Consider the following 19523-nt stretch of genomic DNA (forward strand, 5'->3'; position numbering starts at 1 on the left):
ATGAATGGCATGATGGCTGGGAGGAATCTCACTGTGCAGTAAGCGGATGTCGTACCCGATCTATCGAGCTGACTGGGCCTTCAATTTTCAGTCTTGGACAGCTCAAGACAATCAGAGACTTTCGCAGGCACCCTGGAAGCAGCAATGTACGTTTTTATCGAGAGTCGATATGGCCGTTGTGGGAGCTTGGCCTCCAAGCAGTGGACGGTTGCAACTTTTCTGTCAATGACCATCACACAGCAGCTCGTTTTCAACAATCATGTGAAGAACATCTTTCTCTATATCATTATGCTCTTTGATGTAGGTCGTGATCCTTCTTCTGGCTTTGCGGCCAGTAATATACGAGGATTTGTGCATTCAGCCTTGCTTGAATGAGGATGTTTGCTTCCAGATCCGTGAACCTTAGAAACAGCCGAGTGTCCCAGTGGCCATAGTGGAGATGACTGCTGAGGGATGGCCTAGTTGTCAAGCTTTGAGATCGATAACATTCTTTGGCTATTCAACTCGGCTGTAAAGAGGCCGGTGAGCATTTGTGACTAGTGAACAGTTAACTTTATTACAACTGAAGATGTTAACGCTCAACGACCCCAATAAACACCCAACCCAAGAACCATTTCCTGTCATATGTATACAGTACGCTTTTGAACCAAGACCCGCAGCAAACCCAACGCCCGTCATAATATGGTCATAATATAGTCATAACAACACAACATCAGGCCGTAACTCGTCCCACCAGCACACTCAAGCATAGCTCGACGGCGTCCGCCCAAACCGCTGCCGCGGCTCCTCCACGCGGGGATGCACACTACCTCCGAGCGGCACATCGACCCCATGGGACAGCCCGGAGTACATCTGGTCATTCGTCGACATCGACGGCGAATCGACCCGCGCCTCCGCCGGCACCACACCGCGCTCGCCCAGGTAGCTGAAGCGTCCGACCTGGCTCCCCGTCGTGGTCGGCAGCGGGCGCTGGGGCTGGTAGGGCGCATGTGCATCGGACTTGTCTGACGCGTGCTTGCTGTGGATGGACGAGTGGGTCGACTGGCGGCGGAACTGGGTGCCGTACATGCCCTGCGCGTCGACGGGGTAGGCAGCGCGGCCCTGGCCGTTGGCGACGACAGCGCCATCCGGGCCGCCGGCTTGCGCGACTGCGGTCTTTTCGGTGAGCTCTTGGGCGACTTTCTGGGCGTCGTATTCGTTGATGCCGGCGGCGAGGAGGAGGTTCTTGCGGCGCTCGACGTTGGCGGCGTGGTCGTTGTCTTGGCCCGGGTTGGCGGTTTCGTACTCGAGGATCTTGATGAATTTGTAGAATCCCGCGGCGACGATGGCGCCGAGGATCGGGCCCAGCCAGTAGATCCAGTGGTAGCTGTGGAAGGAGTGGTTGACCACGGAGGGACCGAAGGATCGGGCGGGGTTGAGGGAGCCGCCGGTGAAGTAGACGCCAGTCAGTTCGGCGATGAAGAGGGCGAGACCGATGCCTAGAGGTGTTAGGGGTGAGAGAGTCACGGGGGCTGGTTGACGTACCGACTGGGGCGATGAAAGTACCCTTGTGCTTCTCAGCTGCCAACATGAAGATAGTGAAGACCAGCTGAGCAGTCAAGAACATCTCGATGAACAGACCCTGGACGACAGTAGTACCACCTCCGAGGGAGGTACGCACGTTGATCAGACCGTCGCGGGGGAACATGCAGGCGACCAGAGCAGCAGCAGTGATACCGCCCAGGATCTGCACACCGAAGAGGAGAGCACCACGGACCCATGGTAGCGCGCCAATCAAGCACATGCCGAGTGTGACGGCAGGATTGAACAAGCCTCCAGAGATGCGGAAGAAGACCCAAGCGTTCACAGCCAGAGAGAAGCCAAAGCAGAGAGCAATGTACTGCAGCTGCTGGGGATTCGAGCCGATCTGAGCGACTGTCTGGCCATCCGATGACGGGATGCTATTGGCAACCTGGGTTCCAGAGAGGGCGAACCAGAGGAACAGCACAGTGCCGACGTACTCTCCACACATGGCGACGAAGTGGTTACGGATACTGTCGGGCAGCCTCTGAAGCATGGGAAGACGGAGTTCCTTGTCGGTCATCTGTGCCGTTGGGTCTGCGGCCTTGGTGAAAGGGATGGCAAAGGCCCTGCCCTGTCTCGGTTCCTGACGATGTTACTACCCGAGCGATGTATGATGGGATAGATTTGTCGGATCACGCCGATTGGGATCTGGCAATCGGAAGAAGACTCCACAGTGTTTGACTTACATTGATATTCATAGTGTCGGATACGACTTCCCAGCCGGAAATGTTTGACTTGAAAGAAGAACGAGTACCGGAGAATTCTGCGAAAGAAAGTGCGAAATAGTTCAGGACGTATACTCCAGCCCCCAGCCTAGCTGAACCTGCACCGAGACCTGCACAACCTCTCGCCCGCCTCCAGCAGCCTGTCGTCATCACGACAGCACCACCACCAGCCGCAACGCCAGTTCCGGTGCAGCACAAACCCCCTTCGAACGCACCACCCGTCACTCCCATCTGCTCCCGCCCAGCGATCGTAGCCGCAGCTCTTAGACCATGCGTTCGAACAGCCACAGCCCGTCTACGTCCCGATGCGGTAAGCTATGCCTGACGTCGATCCGCACGAGGGCCATGTGGAAGGGCGATCTGCAGCACTGGGCTTAATGGGGAGGGTGTGGCGTTGTGTAGTGTTGGATCCAGAGCGTGGGAGGCAGGACTAGGCGGGCTTGACGACGTACTGCTTGAAGTAGCTGCGTACTTGTGGGCGCCGTATTGCTGACGATGGGTAGGTGGGCGGAATGTGAGGTGCCTGCGGTGTCTTTGTGGCCGTCTAGACGCACTCGTAGACGTACACATGAAAGGTGGTGGCCATCGCCCTCACCAGAACCGCGCATTGGACGTCCAGACCAAGAAGCGTGAATCTCATCTCAACCCCGATCTCCCTAGCCTCCGCCTCCTAATCTACGACGCTACGCACCTCCATCCCCTGCCATAAACAGGCTTACGTCCCAACCTGGCACGTCGTTGACGAAAGTAGCACCCCTGCTTGTCCGGATGCGGCCTCGGTGGACGCACTAGGAGAGCATCGACGTCGAAAGGTTCAGCTGCTGTGGCCACTTACAGCAGAACCATGGACGAGACTGCGCATCATGGGACGTCTGACATCATCGAGCTGCTGCAGTGTCGGCGACAGAGTTTCTGCGCGCTGGGTGATGCCTCCAGCGCGGCTGAGGGGCTACGTCCTTCGAGTCCTCGAGCCTTCGATGATGGGGAAGGTGCTGACGTCACATCTGTTGGTCGCGCGACGACATGGTAAACTGTAAAACGCGTCAAGATTGGCATTATTATAGGTCCACGCGCACTACTATCGCAACGGTGCGGCGACGGACAATTGCGATCGCACCGTTGCAAAGTCTAGATGACCGTTGCGCATCGCTATACCGACCTGATTTTATCCATCCGAAGTGCCCTGCGTTTGTCCACCTACAACACTCGACGACTTGATAATCCACAAGACTCGACAATTGCAGCGCGGCAGCTTACATACCCTCGATCAAACACCGCTCCAATCGATCCATCACATCTTCTAAAAGTCGCTGTCGGGTATCCGTGCACACGCACCCGACCCTAAACGCGACCGCGTCACGGCGGCTGCGTCTACACCCCCTGTCCACCACTCACCCTTATCCATCTCAACCCAACCACTCACCATGCCCCATCCCTCCACCCAGCCACACCTAGAGCTCCCATGAAACATTCCAGGAAACCGGTGAACGCGGTATACACAGTAGAAGAGTAAAATGTGACGGCCGCGCCCGCGACCAGCATCAGCGGCACGCACGGACCCGCCTCGGACGCAGACAGAGCGTGTAGAGCCAATGCACGGCGCCACTCAATACATGCCTCTCTGGGCTTTTTGCCTAACACCACATGTGCTAACGCGATTCACTTTTTTTTTGCTGGGTTTCGCTTGTTTCGTTTGCGGATTATGCTCGTTTCGGGAGCGTGGTTAATGCATCCAAAGCGGGCTGTTTTGCGGGCTATTCACGCTGGCTCGGGACTGGTCCAGGGCAGCGGCAGGTACGCGGCGCGGGTGAGGGAGGGGAGGGGAGGGTGCTTGGCTTGGGTTCTGTTGGGGGGAGGGTGGGTTTATAGGAGGGGGCTGCTGGGTGTGCGTGCGGTGGGTTGCTTTGCGATTGTGAGAGTCTTTTGCCCGGGAACCTACTACGTTCGTTCGTTCTGCACTGGCTGGCCGGTGACTTGTTCGTTTCTATTATACTCACTATTGTATTGCCTTCGATCAAGTCTACGTCGGTTCTGTCGACTGGGCATATTCCGACTTTGATTTCGTCCATTTGTTTAATACCTACCCTTCACTCACCTCACCAAAATGCAGCTCCCCCGCAGATCAGTCCGCAGTATTGCAGAGCTCCCGAGCATCCACACTGCCTTCCCTGCACATTACCGCCCCGTTCGGACACACAGCGCCTCTACGGCGTCCGAATCAGCGCGGTCCCCGGACATCGAGGATGGGCTGGAAGTTGTGCCATTGGAGCACGACAGCATCCGGGCGGCGCCCATCGTCAGCGCGTATCTGGACGAGAAGGAGGTGTATGTGGGTGTGCAAGAGGTGCGCGAAAAGCCGCTTCCAAGCATACCGACGTCGCTGTGGGGCCGCACGTGGGGAAGGATGGGGGTCAAGTATCGCGTGCTGACGGTGCTGGGGCTGCAGGCGCTGGTACTGATTACGGTGGGCGTGGCGCTGTTGACTGCGAGCCCGAAACCAGGGAAAGAGTACAGTGGCGCCTCGAAGTGAGTCTCTGGAGAGCAAGCTGACGCGGGTCTAGCAACGCGTCCGATGTCCGCACCACAGGCAATGCCACAAACACATCCTCGAGTGATGCCATCCAGCGCGGCACGTTCGTCGTCCCGATCCAGTTCCCGCAGCAGCAGAGCTCGGCGTGTCTCGCGCGCACCAACGAGTCCCGGGCATGGCAGTGCGCCTTCGACACGACGCTTCAGCTCAGCATCCTACCATCCCTCGGCGACGACGAGAACCCAGCCATGATCACGCTGGGCCCGCCGTCTGCGTCGAACAGGAGCGTGCACTGCGGACAGCAGGCGCCAGAGATCGGACCTACGGGGCTGACGGCGGTCAAGAGTGAGGGCGGGCCGCAGTACAGGTTCGCGGCGCGGTACGATCGCACTGTGATACTAAGGGGAGACCAGTTGGGGCAGGACGGGGGGTCGGTGCCATTGCTGGGCCAGCCGAGGCATACGACGTTTCTGCCGGGACAGACGCTCTGGCGCTGCACGTTCAACGATACGCTGCTGGAGGGGTTCGTCTATCGGGATGAGCAGGGCGGGGTGGCGTCCAATGCGACGGACGTGACGTCGCATCTGCCGTACAGGCTGAAGCTTGTGGAGCACAATGGAGAGGCTGGAAGTGTGCCATACTGCGAGAAGGTCGTCGTCGGTGTCGATGGAGGGTTGGGAGACGGGATTGAGAGGGTGGAGCTGCAGTCGTCTGAAGCTGGGTCTGGCGCGGGGGAAGACCACTCAGACGCCATGTGTGAATGTCAATGGGTTGTTGGATAGCTACTTAGACTGACGGTATAATGCAACACATAATTCAACACTACTTTGTGAAGTGTGCCGGCGGACGGAGTGGCTGCAGCGTGCATGTGAAGATACATGTGATGCCCCAAGCCATCGGCAGCCGACCAGCGGCCGTGACCTGCGTGCGGGTCACGCGTGCACCCGCGGGAAGAACAGCGGCGTGCGCTCCACCCCCATAAGCCCCCATCCTTCGGTCTTTCGCAACTTTCACCCTTTCCGTCGCACTGCGGACGTGTTGAGCTCAACCTCAGGCACGAAGCCGCAGGGTCATTGCCCGGGAACTACTGTTAGGTAGTGAGTAGCGAGATCGGCCATCGGACCTCGGCGCGCCTATCACCTGTGCGCAAAAAATAAACAGCCCCGCTGCGAGCTCACGTTCCCAAGCCGCCTCGCACGCAGTACTCGCGGTACTCACATTAATTCTCCGCAGCCACCTTCGCCCGTTGCTTGCACATCTCCGTGCACTCTCACGCCGCGACCTCTCCACGCCCTCCGAGCCCTGCACCGCGCAACTGCATGCCCAAGACACCACAACACGCCCCCCCGCCCGCGCCTCTCTCCCCAGCATGAGCTGGCTCCTCACCCTCAGCGCCCTTCCCGTCGCGCTCGTCATGCTGCTGCGCCTCCTTGCGCTCGTGCTGCCCGGGCGCCTGGGCCAGCAAGCTTCCTTCGTCGCGTTCAGCATCACCGCGTTCGTGCTGCTCGCGCTGTGCGCCAGCTACGGCGTCGTCGCGAGCGCCGCCCTGCGCGTCGTCGGGTACGGCGGCCTGGGCCAGTGGACCACTGGGCGCGCGTTCAAGTGGACTATGTGGCTGTGCACAGGCGTGACCTTCCGGGTGGACGAGGTGGGCGGGCGCGCCGAGGGGGGACGACGCGGCGGGAAGGAGGCGCTCGAGACGCGGCCCGCCGTGTTTATAGGGAATCACCAGACGTGCGCATCCTTCTCTCTCCTCCAGTGTCACGCTCAGCAAAGCTAACTGCCGTCACAGCGAACTCGACGTCCTCCTCCTCGGCTGCATCTTCCCGCGCTACTGCTCCGTGACCGCCAAAGCCTCGCTCAAATACACCCCCTTCCTCGGCCAGTTCATGGCCCTCAGCAAAACCGTCTTCATCGACCGCGCCAACCGCGCCACCGCCCGCGCCGCCTTCGACGGCGCCGCAAACACCATGCACACCGAGCGCCAGTCCGTCTTCATCTTCCCCGAGGGCACGCGCTCCTACGCCGCTGAGCCCGCGCTGCTGCCCTTCAAGAAGGGCGCCTTCCACCTCGCCGTGCAGGCCCAGGTGCCCATTGTGCCCGTCGTGTGCGCGAACTATACGCATGTCTTGGATATGAAGCGCAAGGTCGTCAGGCCGGGCGTCGTGGATGTCAGTGTCCTCCCCGCCATTCCGACAAAGGGGTGCACGGCCGCGGATGTGGACGCCCTGGTCGAGCGGGCGCGCAGTGCGATGATGGACGAGTTGGTGCGGTTGGCGCATGTGAGCAGCGGCGCGGCAAATGGGGGGGCAGCACACGTCAGCGGTGTTGACAGCGGGCGCGCAGATCTGCGGCAGCGGAAGTAGGAGCGCGCGGCGCACGAGAGGAAAAGATGATGAACAGCAGCATCAGTACACGATACATTCACATACCCTATCAATGCATCCCTCAATCAACACACCCTACAACTTCGCCTTTGCCTCGTCCCTCCGCGCACCACCCCACCCCCCTGCCTCAAGCTTACCCCAAACCTCCCCTTCCATCTCCTCTAGCCTGCTCACAGTATGCCCTCTCCCCGACGGCCCGGGATCCATGAACTGCCCCACAACCCTCGTCTGCCCCCTCCCCACCTCCAGCACCCCTCCCCCTCCCAATTCCCCCTCCAAACACCCCAGCATAGCCTCCGCCACCTCTTCGGGGCTCACCCACTCGTCCGCTTCGCCCACAAACTGCATCTTCTCCGGCGCCTCGGTCCACAGCGGAGTGAGCACGAGCCCGGGCGCGACGCCGTTGACGCGGATATTGAGGCGCGGCTCAAGCGGCGCCAGGGTACGGATAAACCCATTCAGGGCGTGTTTCGCAGCGACATAGAGCGGGGCGTGCAGCGTCGCGGTCTGCCCCGCGATAGAGGAGACGAGGAGAATACGCTTGGGCGGTCTTGCACCCGCAGTCGCACCGCTCTCCTCGTGCTGCGCCACAAACTCCCGGATCGCGAGCTGCGCGCACCGCACCGGGTGCACCAGGTTCACGTCCAGCGATGCGTAGCGGCCCCCGGTGTCCGCATCACGACTCCCCGCGCTCCCCGGCGGGACCCAGAAATTGCTCCACGGCGGCTCGTACACGCCCGCGCCCGGCACCACGATGTCCAGCGCGCCGAAGTGCGTGCGCGCCGCGGCGAACATGCGCGTGAGCTGCGTCCAGTCGGTGACGTCGGTGGGCTGGAAGGCGGCGCGCGGTGTGCCGGCGGCGTAGGTGGTGAGCAGGGCGGCGGCGGGGGGGAGCAGGGACAGGTCTGCGAGGAGCACGTTGCAGCCGCGCGAGAGGAGGAGGGCCGCGAAGTGGTAGTTTATGCCCGAGCCGGCGCCGGTGATGATGGCGGTTTTGCCGGCGACGGAGAAGGGGGGTGGGGAGGCCATGGTGGTGGGGGTTTGGGAGCGCGAAGGGCCAGTGTCTTGACTTGGGGGACTTTGGGAGCTCGAATGGCCGATGTCTTTACCTTAGGTGGGGACCTAGGACTTGTAAGATATACCTAGATATTGCCGGTTCTTACGCGTGTGCTTGCAGCCATCTTTACTCGATGTGTGTTGCTACACGTGGTGATGCGAGTGATGAGCGATGAGCGAATGAGGGGTATCGTGGGGTAGCTTCCAGCTTACGGAAAATAATGTCCGAAAGCTTTATACGAAGTACACGCGTGTAACTTATGCGCAGGTCTTGACTGACGTTGATCTTTATACGTGATGTTGCGCTGTTATGCCGTTATCGGAGTTTCTGGCTACGTGCTGCTTCAGGTATGAATATGCCAACGTCCTCTACAAATACTGTTGACTTCCTTGCCATGACCATTTTGGGTGATTCATCCTATGTGTATTATGCCCTCATACAACTGACTCTTTCTCGACGATGAGCGCATCGGCATCTGATTCGACTCTGCGAAAGCCTGTCGTGGCTTTGAATTTTGGTGTTGAGCGTGGCATACCATCTGTACGACGCGTTATGGTGGTCAGTCACAGCCTAATCCTGCAAGTACAGTATGGTCAGCAGTGACTGCCAGGATAAAACACTCGATACGAAGTATCGTTCAGCAAGCAAACCAGTATGCGCGGGGCTTTCTCGTCTCGAAACGCTGGGTCCTGTTGAGGAATCGCAAGCCCGTTCGCTCGCCGACATCTCCGAAGTGTGGGATGCCAATGCAGCGACAAAGCAAGCACGCTTCAAATCACAGCTTTTCAGGCTCAATCTAGAACGCTTCTCACGATAAGCTGCAGCGAGGGAAATTACTGGCAAGCAGGTGTTGGTGTTATGACGAGCTCGCATCGACGCGGCCTTTTCTCCGGCTGCCGCGGAAACATGTCATGCAGGGCAAAGGCCGCAACAAGAACCCGTGGCGGCCGGCGACTGAAGGACTGGCTCGGCTGGCAGTCGTCCGAAGCGTGGAATTTTTCCAACATGGATCCAGGGAGCCGGTGGCACTTGTCGAACATGCGACAATTGCAGCAGGCTCTGCTGAGAGCGGAGAGAGGGGCACGGCGCGAGCAGTGGATGCTCGCCGTGTGTCGCCCATCGAGGCAAAGCAGTGCATCAGAGTTGCGGGAGCATTGCATCATACCGCCGATGAGTAAGGATCCTGCGACAGCTCGAGCTCTGCAGCGCCGCTGTGACAGGCCCAACGGCCGTGGAACGGCGAAACAGCGACCGCAGCGGGCAGCCCTACGCCGCCAGGCCTGCTTACTACGAGCAATTAGCACGCTGATTGATGCATTGACGACGGGTGGGCCTATCAGCCGGCGTTGCGCCAATGCTAGCCAGCTGTTCTTCCGGCCGTCGCGGTGGCCACGCTTGTGACGCAGCAGCCTTTTCTGTAGCGGGGCTCTTGGAGACCGACTGATTGAAAGGTGCTCCACCACCGCGACCGCTCAACAATAACAACCTCTTCTCTCTTCCTCGCCCATATACCCCCAGCTCCGTCCTTATACCCCATTTCACACTCACACATCACATCCATAATGACTTCCTCCCTCGATCAATTGAAGGCCACTGGCACCGTAGGTAGCCCCACTACTCCTACCCCCACGGCAGCTGCGGCACTGCACAGTTGTTGAGCTGAAACTAACACCCCCAGACCGTCGTCTGCGACTCTGGTGACTTTGCGACCATCGACAAGTACAAGCCCCAGGATGCGACCACCAACCCCTCCCTGATTCTCGCGGCGTCTAAGAAGCCCGAGTACGAGAAGCTCATCGATGCCGCCGTTGCGTGGGGCAAGAAGCACGCCGACAACATCGAGGACCAGGTCGACGCCACATTGGACAACCTCCTCGTCCAGTTCGGCAAGGAGATTCTCGCCATTGTCCCTGGCAAGGTTTCCACCGAGGTTGACGCGCGCTTCTCTTTCGACACCAAGGCCTCGGTCAACAAGGCCCTGCGCATCATCGACGTGAGTAAAGGCTAGCGAAACTGCAATCCGCAAACTAACATCTCCCAGCTGTACAAGGAGCAGGGCATCGACAAGTCGCGTGTTCTGATTAAGATTGCCGCCACATGGGAGGGCATCAAGGCCGCCGAGATCCTCCAGAGGGACCACGGCATCAACACCAACCTGACCCTCATGTTCTCTCTTGTTCAGGCCATCGCCGCTGCTGAGGCGAACGCCTACCTCATCTCCCCCTTCGTTGGCCGCATCCTTGACTGGTACAAGGCCTCCACCAAGAAGGAGTACACCAAGGAGGAGGACCCCGGTGTCGCGTCCGTTGGCAGCATCTTCAACTACTACAAGAAGTACGGCTACAAGACCATCGTCATGGGCGCTTCGTTCCGCTCCGTCGGCGAGGTCACTGAGCTCGCTGGCTGCGACTACCTCACCATCGCCGTAAGTCAGCTTCACACCATCAAAGTTCCTTACTAACAAATCACAGCCCAACCTCCTCGAGCAGCTCTACAACTCCACCGACTCCGTGCCCAAGAAGCTCGATGCTTCCAACGCCAACTCGCTCGACATCGAGAAGAAGACCTACATCAACGATGAGGCTGCCTTCCGCTTCTACTTCAACGAGGACCAGATGGCCGTCGAGAAGCTCCGCGAGGGTATCTCCAAGTTCGCTGCTGACGCCGTCACCCTCAAGGACATCCTCCGCAAGAAGATTCAGGCATAGAGCCGTCCGATGACAGTCGTTTTCTTTGAATAGTTATGAAGGCATGAATTTTACGGTTTGAAGTCAGCTGCAACCGCACTTATATAGCTGCTTGGTACTGCGATGCATCAAAAATACAATGAGATAAAACTGCCACACCAACGTACAACGTGATCAATCTGCAAAAACAGCACCCTTAATAGTCTCAAGGTTTAGAGGTGCGATCAGGGCTTACACAGTCCCAAGGTCCAGACGCAGTCAGCGAGGTGCATACTGATTTATCATTCGTCTTAGCCCAGAAGCTTCGGCGGCTGGCTTGACAAAGTTCCGAGGGGGCATTGGGTGGCACTGTGGGGCCTCGCTCATTGCGTCAGGCCGAGCCCCGCAGAGGGTACAGCCGTAAGAGCTCTCAATTCCACAGCTTCGTTCACCTCCTCACTCTCACAACAAACACTTCAGACGTCAAGTCAAGCTTCAATCCATCTTACATTTATCTTAAACCGTATACAACCGCCAAAATGGTCAAGGCTGGTACGTCTATTACCCTTTGCAGCCCAGACTTGCCCCGTTATAGCAAGGTGGGGTAGTGAGTGCGCGGGATTGAGCACATTGTGTCTTGACGAGCCTATTCTGGGTCTCAAGATACCGTGAGTGGCTCAATTGGAGCTGTCTGAGGACCTTGCTGAGCACCTCACCGCGTGGCGTGCTCCATGTTCCTAGTGCAGATGCTCCAATCAGCTCCGTGCTCACCACACACCTTGATGGCCCTTCACGCATCTGTACACCAGCGGGCGGGTAGTGCCGAGACAGGAGCTACGTCTTTAGAGCGTTAGGCTAACATGCTTCCAAGTCGCTGTCATCCGTGGAGACTCCAACATCAAGGGAACCGTCACCTTCGAGCAGGCCGACGAGAACTCGCAGACCACCATCACATGGGACATCTCCGGCCACGACGCCAACGCTGAGCGTGGCATGCACGTCCACGCCTTCGGCGACAACACCAACGGCTGCACTTCTGCCGGACCTCACTGTGAGTGCCGTGGAAAGCCAGTGGCTGCCCGACACAACTGACCATAACAGTCAACCCTCACAACAAGACCCACGGCGCCCCCGGCGACGAGGAGCGCCACGTCGGTGATCTCGGTAACTTCAAGACCGACGGCCAGGGTAATGCCCAGGGCAGTGTTCAAGACAAGCTGATTAAGCTCATCGGCTCTGAGAGCGTCATCGGCGTATGTCTCCACCTATTCCGCTTGGACGAAGAATATACTGACTCCCAACAGCGCACCGTAGTTGTCCACGCTGGCACCGACGACCTTGGTAAGGGTGGACACGAGGAGTCCAAGAAGACTGGTAACGCTGGTGGCCGCCCTGCATGCGGTGTCATCGGTATCTCCAACTAGACACTCACTAGCATCGCGAAAGCCGAGGACTGCTAATCAAGTCTGAAGCATGATGATAGAATGATAACCTAGTAAAGGGAAGACAACGTACGACGGCCCCTCCACTGCTCACCGTGACCGTGTGAAGACCCTGAATACCCTGCACCCGCACAATTGATATTTGTAAGAGCCCTCGCTACCACACGCCCCACCCCAGCAACTCGTGCACACTGCTCCCATTGTTCGCCAGTCGACCTCCTTATGCATCTTGCCATCACAGCTACCACCGTCTTGCACACACCATGTCCCGCAGCACGCAATGGTCGTCGCAACTTCCACGCCAGGTGCCACACCAGCGCTCCATAGACTACGACGCGTACCCCACAATGCCCCGTGCTCCGCTCCCGCAGCTCACGCATCTCCCTACGCTGGATCGGTTCAAACAGAGCAGGCGCGAGCCTCGACCAAAAAATTGCTATTCCCACGGCAAGCGCGAGGCCCAACAACAACGCCCTGACCCTGGCTCCGACCTCGATTTCAACGCCGACAGGAGACGTGTGGACTCTCCTCACACAAACCATACGCGCGACGATGCAGGTGACTCCCACCCAGTGGTGGCGTGGAGCTACGTGCCATCCGGTACACCGTATTTGAGCTTGGGAAAAAGAGTCGAAGGTGAGAGAGAAGTTGGGGTGCAGGAGGACTTGTATGACGAGGAGGGTTTTCTGATCGAGGAAGAGAGTCTGACATCGACGGGGAGCGCCGAACTTCTTCGTGACAGGCAGGCGTCGGGGCACCCACCAGTGCCATACGGACAGCAGACTCACAGCACACTTACCCGGCCAGAGAGAGCTCCAACGGCGAACCTCGCATGGTGGCAAAAGAAGCCGCGGCCACGGACAGCGCCCAGGAAGACCACTGCGCGGCGCAATGTCTCGCAGTTCAGCTTCGACCAAGACGATGCCGAGGAGGCGGTCATGTGTACCCGGGCCGTCGTCGACGCGGAGAAAAAGCGCAGACAGCGGCAGGTGTGGCTCGGTCTCGCTACCTGCGATCTGGCGCTGGACAAACGCGTATTCGGAAGCGTGCAGCCTCCTGAACTCGACTATGTGAGTGGCGTAGATACCTCTGGCGTACACCCAGAACGGAGTTACCTCCCACCTGACCACCCTGATGGCCTGCGCCGGCGGCTCCGCAACCAGGAAGTGGCGCTCCACGGTGTTCCATCACACTGGGAGCGGCTCGTACAGAGGCAAGCCATGGTTCCGCAGGATAGCTGGGAGCACGTACAGTTCGAAGCCGAGTCGTCACATCCGCTAGCCGTAATGTTCGGTACCGCAGACGAGCGGGCGGAGTGGCTGGGGGACCCAACAAGCGCAATGGGTGGAACGCAAGGGTCCGTTCCAGTTGGCTATTGTGACCAGTGCTCGTCGCTCCATGTTGGTCGGCTCACCAACGCGCAGGACAGCGTTATTGAAGGGTTTGAGCAGGTGAATGCGACTGAACTAGACGGCGAGGCTGAGAAGCCCAAAGCTTCGGTAAACGAGACAGCGACTGATGATGAGGGACGATATGATGAGAGTCGGGCGTCTTGGTGCTGGCCGTTTCGCTGTATGAGAGACGAACTGGCAGACAGCGAGAAAGTGAAGCCTTGCGGTTCGAAACTCACGACGCAGAGGAAGAAGCCATGCAAACTTCCTCGCGGGATGCGATGAAAGGAACACATACGAGCAAAGGCTGAATGACTACCGAAATGATACTTCCCTGTGCCAAGTCTAAAGTAAGAATTATATGTACGACACCTTGAAGCTTAATTATGCTTTAAGGTAAGGATGTTCGACATACGCTAACGCATCCCGCAGTCAAGGTTGCTGGACTACATACATAGTCACGAATTGTTCAACACGCGGCCAGGACTCACTGCTAGGTGAACCGCCGTCAAAGTCATGGATGTTGATGTTCGATTAGTGTTGGCGGCTTCTCCGGATCTGGGGAGTGTGAACGCGGGGCTATCGCGCTCCTCCATGCCGACACGGCCACACCCACACGTCCTGCGACCTATGAGGGCCGATGTAACACCGCAACGACATGTCACACAGCGACTTCCTTTACCGCACCCACAACCCTGCCTCCCTCTTACCATTCGTCAGTAGAGATCCGCCGCAGCGCGGTCAAGCCCAGCAGGCGTTCGGCGTCAGCGAGCACAGCCCTATGCCACCAGCATCACCCTTACACAGTGACAACCACGCGATCTTCCGGTTGGTAGATCATTTCATCAGTGGCTGGGATGTTGTTTGAGATCCGCGCGACATCAAAGCAAACAGCTAAAGGGTGTGCGGTAGGGCCTATCGCAATCAGCAGAACCACCGAAGCACCAGGCAACGTCATGGCTACGCCTCTGAGACCTCAGCATTCCGCAGCATCGTCATCTCACATCCAGTGCCGGATCTGTGCAATGTAGTGGCAATAAAGATTATGACATATGCATGAAAACGCTTTACCCCACAGAAGCCTCGTCGTGGGTCTCCATGAGGCCATCTTGAGGCCCTGCAGAGCACCGCCTCAATATTGCGAAGCACCACCACGAGGAGAACAGGTGCAGCGAAATGCAGGGTCTGAGTGGCTGTCGCAGATGTTTTCTGCAAAGTTAGGCCCAGGCACGTACGCGTTTTGATAGGTCGGGGCCGGCGTCTGGCATGTCTGACACACCCTAGTCTCCACACTTGTTTCATGGAACCTCAGACGGGAGCGAAGGAGCGCACCGATTGACCAGTTCGGCGTGCCGAGCCTTCAAACAGGAGACTGACCGCATGAGCGGACACGAGAGGCCCCATGGCTACGACCACGGACTCTAACGGAGATTGCGTCGCCTTCGTGTGCCGGATTTTAATACTCGGTGCTCCAGCACTCAGGCCCATTCTTGCCCCAACCTTCACTTTTGTGCATTTTCACGTACCTTATACCACGCTCCCTTTCTCTCTTTGCGGACGCTGGTCGACCTCATTCTTTACGTCTACGACGACAAAGCTCTATCCCGAGCAATACATTCATTACGTTGCTGCCTGCGATTGACTCTCGTTGTCTCAACTTGATCCGCAACCCGACCAACGCCAACCACAACAACAACGCACCTTAATCTTCTGTGAAGACTACGTTCTACAAAGGCAAACGAACACGCCTAAAAACTACATTTCGACAAAAAAACACCTTCAAAATGCGCTTCACAACCTACGCCGCCGCGAGCGCCCTGGCTGCTCTTGCCAAGGCTCAGACATTTACTGACTGCAACCCCATGGAGAAGGCGTGCCCGAACAACCCGGCGATGCCTGAGACCTTCGAGACTGACTTCACCACCGGCAAAGACGCCTTCAAGGGCTGGAAACAGACAGCCGGTGCCCTCACATACAACAACGAGGGTGCGGTGTTCACAGTCGCGAAGAAGGGCGATGCCCCTACTATCGGCTCCGAGTCCTTCTTGCACTTCGGCTATGTCGAGGTCAAGATGAAGGCGGCGCCCGGTCAGGGTATCATTTCTTCAATTGTCCTTCAGTCGGACGACCTGGACGAGGTTGACTGGGAATGGATCGGTGGAGTCGACTCAAAGGTCCAGATGAACTACTTCGGCAAGGTGAATTTTACCCTTTTGTTTCGATATACGCATGCTAATTATGAATAGGGAAATGTATGTGGCTTCTTGTGTAGTGCTTTGAGTGCATGAATGCTAACAAGCGCAGACCACCACCTACGATCGCATGATTGAGGCGGACGTTGGAAGCACCCAAAACGAGTTCCACACCTATGCTCTCAACTGGACAGCAGAGTCCCTCACATGGCTCATTGATGACAAGCCCATGCGCACTCTCAACTACGGCGACGCCAACGGTGGTAAGAACTTCCCCCAGACTCCCTGCAACGTCCGTCTTGGCAACTGGCCTGGAGGCGACTCCAAGGACAAGGGTACCGTGGAGTGGGCTGGCGGCAAGGTCGACTACACCAAGGGCCCCTTCGACATGACCGTTGCTAGCATCAAGGTCATCAACTACTCCCCCGGCACCGAGTACCACTGGAAAGACAAGAGCGGTTCCTTCGGCTCCATCGAGGTAATCGGCGCTGGCAACAAGGACGGCGCTCCCCAGAACACCGCTGTCCTCGACGCCACTGCATCTGCCACCGGCACCGGCGCCCCTCTCGAGTCTGGCTTTGCCGCACCCTCAGCTACCGGCTTTTCTAACGGCACATCTACCTGCACCGAGGAGAAGGGAGCCACCCCCGCGCCCTCCACCCCCAGCAAGACCAACGGCTCAGGCGGAAACTCCGACTTCAACTACCCCGTCAGCACCCCCGCTGGCTCCGCCAACACCGGCGGCAGCGGCTACGGCACTGGAAACAGCACCTCGGGCGACGCCCCCTGCGACTGCGGCACCGCAGTCGTGACCGTCACCGGCACACCCCCCGCCACTGCCACCGCCGTCCCCAGCACCCCGGCCTCCTCCCCCGTTCTTGGCGGCGTCGGCAGCACCCCCGTCTCCACGCCCCTAGGCACCACCGCCACGCCGCCCTCGACCCTCAGCACCGCCGTGTCTTCCTACGTAGCCTCCTCCGGGCTCCTCATCGAGACCGCGCCCGCGCCCGAGGTCCCCGCACCCTCTCCCGCCCCCGTCCCCGCGCCCGTACCCTCGGTCGTCGCGCCGCCCGCGGGCGGAAACGCAACGACGCCCACGACATCTGCGCCCGCGCAGTTCACCGGCGCCGCGAGCTCCCACCGCGCCGGTGCGTGGATCGCGGGCGCTGTGGCCGGCGTGTGGCTTTTCGCCTTGTAAGCACCATGCGGGATTTCACGCCCAGGCTCAGGCCCAAGCTCCCCGGCCCAAGCTCCCCGGCCCAAGCTTGTGCGCAAGCGTTTGAGGTCAAGCGCAAGGGCACGCTTTTGATAAGCACCAATGCCCTGGGCGATGTTGGCGGAGACTTATTGACACCAGTACATGTTGACAGCGAGACACGATGGAGCGCAAGCCGGTACTTTTGCGGAGGACTTCACGATGAACGTAGCTAGGGACTGTCTTTGCCTTGTTTGTGTATATTTAATGGCGTCTGCGTTGGATACGTGTGCGCTTGCTATACGAGGGTTCGCTGCTGCATGGACTGTTGATACGATTGTGCAGGGTGGATGCATAGATTTCTGTATGAGCGCTGTGGATACTATACCATTGATGTTGCCTACCGTTGACGCTGCTACTTTCTGCTCTTGTGTTGCTGCTGTGCTGTGGTGTTTAGTGGGTGGGAGTTGGTGTGGTGATCCTACAACTGTGCTGAGCTCATGGCCTGTGTCTGATAGCGGGACCAGGGCCGGTACAAAAACCCCACCCGTTGTGCAGACCTCAGTGCACTGCCCCTTTTTGCACCTATCGAGCTCGCGCAATCTCGTCTTGCCTCTAGTGTACAGCTGCGTGTGTTCAGCGCCTCAATCAGGATACCAGCCTAAGTAAGTCGTCCAGCTTCACTTTTGGTCGCCGTGATGCGCGGACCGCTACAGCCACAGTGCTGACTTGCTTTAGGCAGGTTGGTGTGAAGGAACGATAGGCGAGTAGCTTGGTTATCGGATGCACTGCCCTGTGTGGTGTCGGACTAGATGTGCACAGCCAGCCAGAGGCCTTCACTGTCGCTCTATCTAGGGGTGGGGTGGTCCGTACACTTGGACCAGCACCGATAGACGCACACACAGCTCGGATGACTCCCGGGCAATCCTCATCTCTGCACTCTCAAAATGGGACTCTCAAGTCACGTCCTGATATATCCAGATCGCACGCCGGCCTGAGAGTCGGACCCTGACTGTGGAGAGCACCCGTACCTCAAGCACAAGGCTTCATCAGTGCGCTCTATTGGCATTCTGGGCGACTACCAGAAACAATCGAGTGTTCTCTCGGTTTTGAAAGAGCGGTATGTTGGCTACGAAAGTCACTCCGCAGGGGCTTGAGAGTCTGAGCCCGAACTCAAAGGGGGCGGGGCCATCGTCACATGGAAACGCCTGTGGTTCATAGGCTCGAGTAGTGCACTGTTTGGAGTTTTGGAGTCTCGAGGCACTACAAAGGATTGCGGAATGGGGTTGAGATTCAAAAGGCTGAACTGATAGCCACAGCTTATGCTGATCCTTCCCACGACCCAAGGCCGTCGCTTCCCTCGACCTAAGGTCGTCGCTTCCCTCTGCTGGATCCACGAACTCAGCTACCAGCGAAACAATCTCTGTGTGGTTTTGGGAAGTGATCCATATCACAGATAGGTCCGGTGTTTTCGCTCTTTAGTGCCTTGTTACTTTTTGTAGTGGTGTCGCAGCTCGTGTGTGGTTGAGCCAAGTTCAAGTTCCTGTCCGGTCTTGGAAACGTCTGTACCTGTGTCGGGAGTGACGACAGTACCTGACGCAAGAGCGATCGTGATCGGGATGTCTGTGGCTTCTTCGGCTTTACACGGCGTCATGATGGCATCCGTGTCAAGCCGACGTGGATGGAATTCCGGTGTCCCTATACCGGCCACAGTCTATTCTTCATCTTGACTGTTACTTGTGATGCAAGAAGTGAGAGTAGGTGCCATACCGCGTCGATGTTCCGGATTGAGATCCGTGATGTGCTTCCCTTCGCAAGTTCGGGTCCGACTCTTTTACAGCTGCCGAACAACACAGCGCTGCGTCTGATATTATGGCGCCTCTTTTGTTGTGAGACATGCATTTAAAATACTCAGCTCGTGTCTTGTCCAAACCAGGAACCACGACCCACAGGTAATGGGGCGAATCTTGGTTGACCAGGAGGAGTTCAACAAAAACGTGGTGCCGACTTACACAAGTTTCATGGCTGAAGATAGACTCTTTCATCTGGAAATGGATGGATCTCTCGATCTAACATTCAGCGAGTTGATGATTTGCCATCATCGAATATCGGTGCTTGCCAAAATGTGCGGACCCCTCTATAGCTGGCACATGGGTGTACACACTGGTAGCGTACCAGCCGATACATATTGGTCAGTATGATCAGTGGCTCCTGTCTTTGGTTTGACCCTGCATCCTGTCAAACCAGTATTAGACAGCCACTCATAGACACATATGCAGGCATTCCATGGACAGCCTGCAGTAGTGTCCCAGATATAGGGGGATCCGCACATTTTGGCAAGCATTATACCGGGGTTTTCTCTTCAGCACAAGAAC

The 19523-nt window shown here is 57.9% G+C and overlaps 8 protein-coding genes across 8 annotated transcripts; 6 read left to right on the top strand and 2 right to left on the bottom strand.

The window, feature by feature from the left end:
• Positions 1 to 741: 741 nt before the first annotated feature.
• Positions 742 to 2011, bottom strand: C7974DRAFT_429624 (aquaporin-like protein; the record flags this gene model as incomplete). The annotated part of the gene is made up of 2 exons (XM_046144646.1): positions 742 to 1478; positions 1525 to 2011. 2 exons carry the CDS (start codon positions 2009 to 2011, stop codon positions 742 to 744), a joined length of 1224 nt encoding a protein of 407 aa, XP_046002290.1.
• A 2088-nt stretch (positions 2012 to 4099) lies between these two features.
• C7974DRAFT_381742 (uncharacterized protein) lies at positions 4100 to 5790 on the top strand. The gene is made up of 2 exons (XM_046140609.1): positions 4100 to 4796; positions 4850 to 5790. The coding sequence occupies exons 1-2, from the start codon at positions 4393 to 4395 to the stop codon at positions 5598 to 5600; spliced, it is 1155 nt and encodes a 384-aa protein (XP_046002291.1). The 5' UTR covers positions 4100 to 4392; the 3' UTR covers positions 5601 to 5790.
• A 1-nt stretch (position 5791) lies between these two features.
• Positions 5792 to 7383, top strand: C7974DRAFT_381744 (uncharacterized protein). The gene is made up of 2 exons (XM_046140610.1): positions 5792 to 6552; positions 6611 to 7383. Exons 1-2 carry the CDS (start codon positions 6188 to 6190, stop codon positions 7182 to 7184), a joined length of 939 nt encoding a protein of 312 aa, XP_046002292.1. The 5' UTR covers positions 5792 to 6187; the 3' UTR covers positions 7185 to 7383.
• Positions 7281 to 8234, bottom strand: C7974DRAFT_407282 (uncharacterized protein; the record flags this gene model as incomplete). Its single annotated transcript, XM_046143221.1, has 1 exon — positions 7281 to 8234. One exon carries the CDS (start codon positions 8232 to 8234, stop codon positions 7281 to 7283), a length of 954 nt encoding a protein of 317 aa, XP_046002293.1.
• A 1590-nt stretch (positions 8235 to 9824) lies between these two features.
• C7974DRAFT_459434 (transaldolase 1) lies at positions 9825 to 11201 on the top strand (the record flags this gene model as incomplete). Its single annotated transcript, XM_046146103.1, has 4 exons — positions 9825 to 9863; positions 9941 to 10255; positions 10304 to 10687; positions 10734 to 11201. 4 exons carry the CDS (start codon positions 9825 to 9827, stop codon positions 10968 to 10970), a joined length of 975 nt encoding a protein of 324 aa, XP_046002294.1. The 3' UTR covers positions 10971 to 11201.
• Positions 11202 to 11379: 178 nt separating this feature from the next.
• C7974DRAFT_381749 (superoxide dismutase) lies at positions 11380 to 12570 on the top strand. The gene is made up of 4 exons (XM_046140611.1): positions 11380 to 11480; positions 11800 to 11979; positions 12030 to 12181; positions 12233 to 12570. Exons 1-4 carry the CDS (start codon positions 11468 to 11470, stop codon positions 12350 to 12352), a joined length of 465 nt encoding a protein of 154 aa, XP_046002295.1. The 5' UTR covers positions 11380 to 11467; the 3' UTR covers positions 12353 to 12570.
• A 15-nt stretch (positions 12571 to 12585) lies between these two features.
• On the top strand, positions 12586 to 14133 carry C7974DRAFT_564 (uncharacterized protein). The gene has a single exon (XM_046146864.1). It carries the CDS (start codon positions 12634 to 12636, stop codon positions 14044 to 14046), a length of 1413 nt encoding a protein of 470 aa, XP_046002296.1. The 5' UTR covers positions 12586 to 12633; the 3' UTR covers positions 14047 to 14133.
• A 1412-nt stretch (positions 14134 to 15545) lies between these two features.
• C7974DRAFT_407286 (concanavalin A-like lectin/glucanase domain-containing protein) lies at positions 15546 to 17151 on the top strand (the record flags this gene model as incomplete). The annotated part of the gene is made up of 3 exons (XM_046143222.1): positions 15546 to 15959; positions 16008 to 16013; positions 16066 to 17151. The coding sequence occupies 3 exons, from the start codon at positions 15546 to 15548 to the stop codon at positions 17149 to 17151; spliced, it is 1506 nt and encodes a 501-aa protein (XP_046002297.1).
• Positions 17152 to 19523: the final 2372 nt, after the last annotated feature.

The sequence above is a fragment of the Boeremia exigua genome (genome assembly GCF_020726555.1).
Source record: "Boeremia exigua strain MPI-SDFR-AT-0100 chromosome Unknown C7974scaffold_1, whole genome shotgun sequence".
Lineage (NCBI taxonomy): Eukaryota > Fungi > Ascomycota > Dothideomycetes > Pleosporales > Didymellaceae > Boeremia > Boeremia exigua.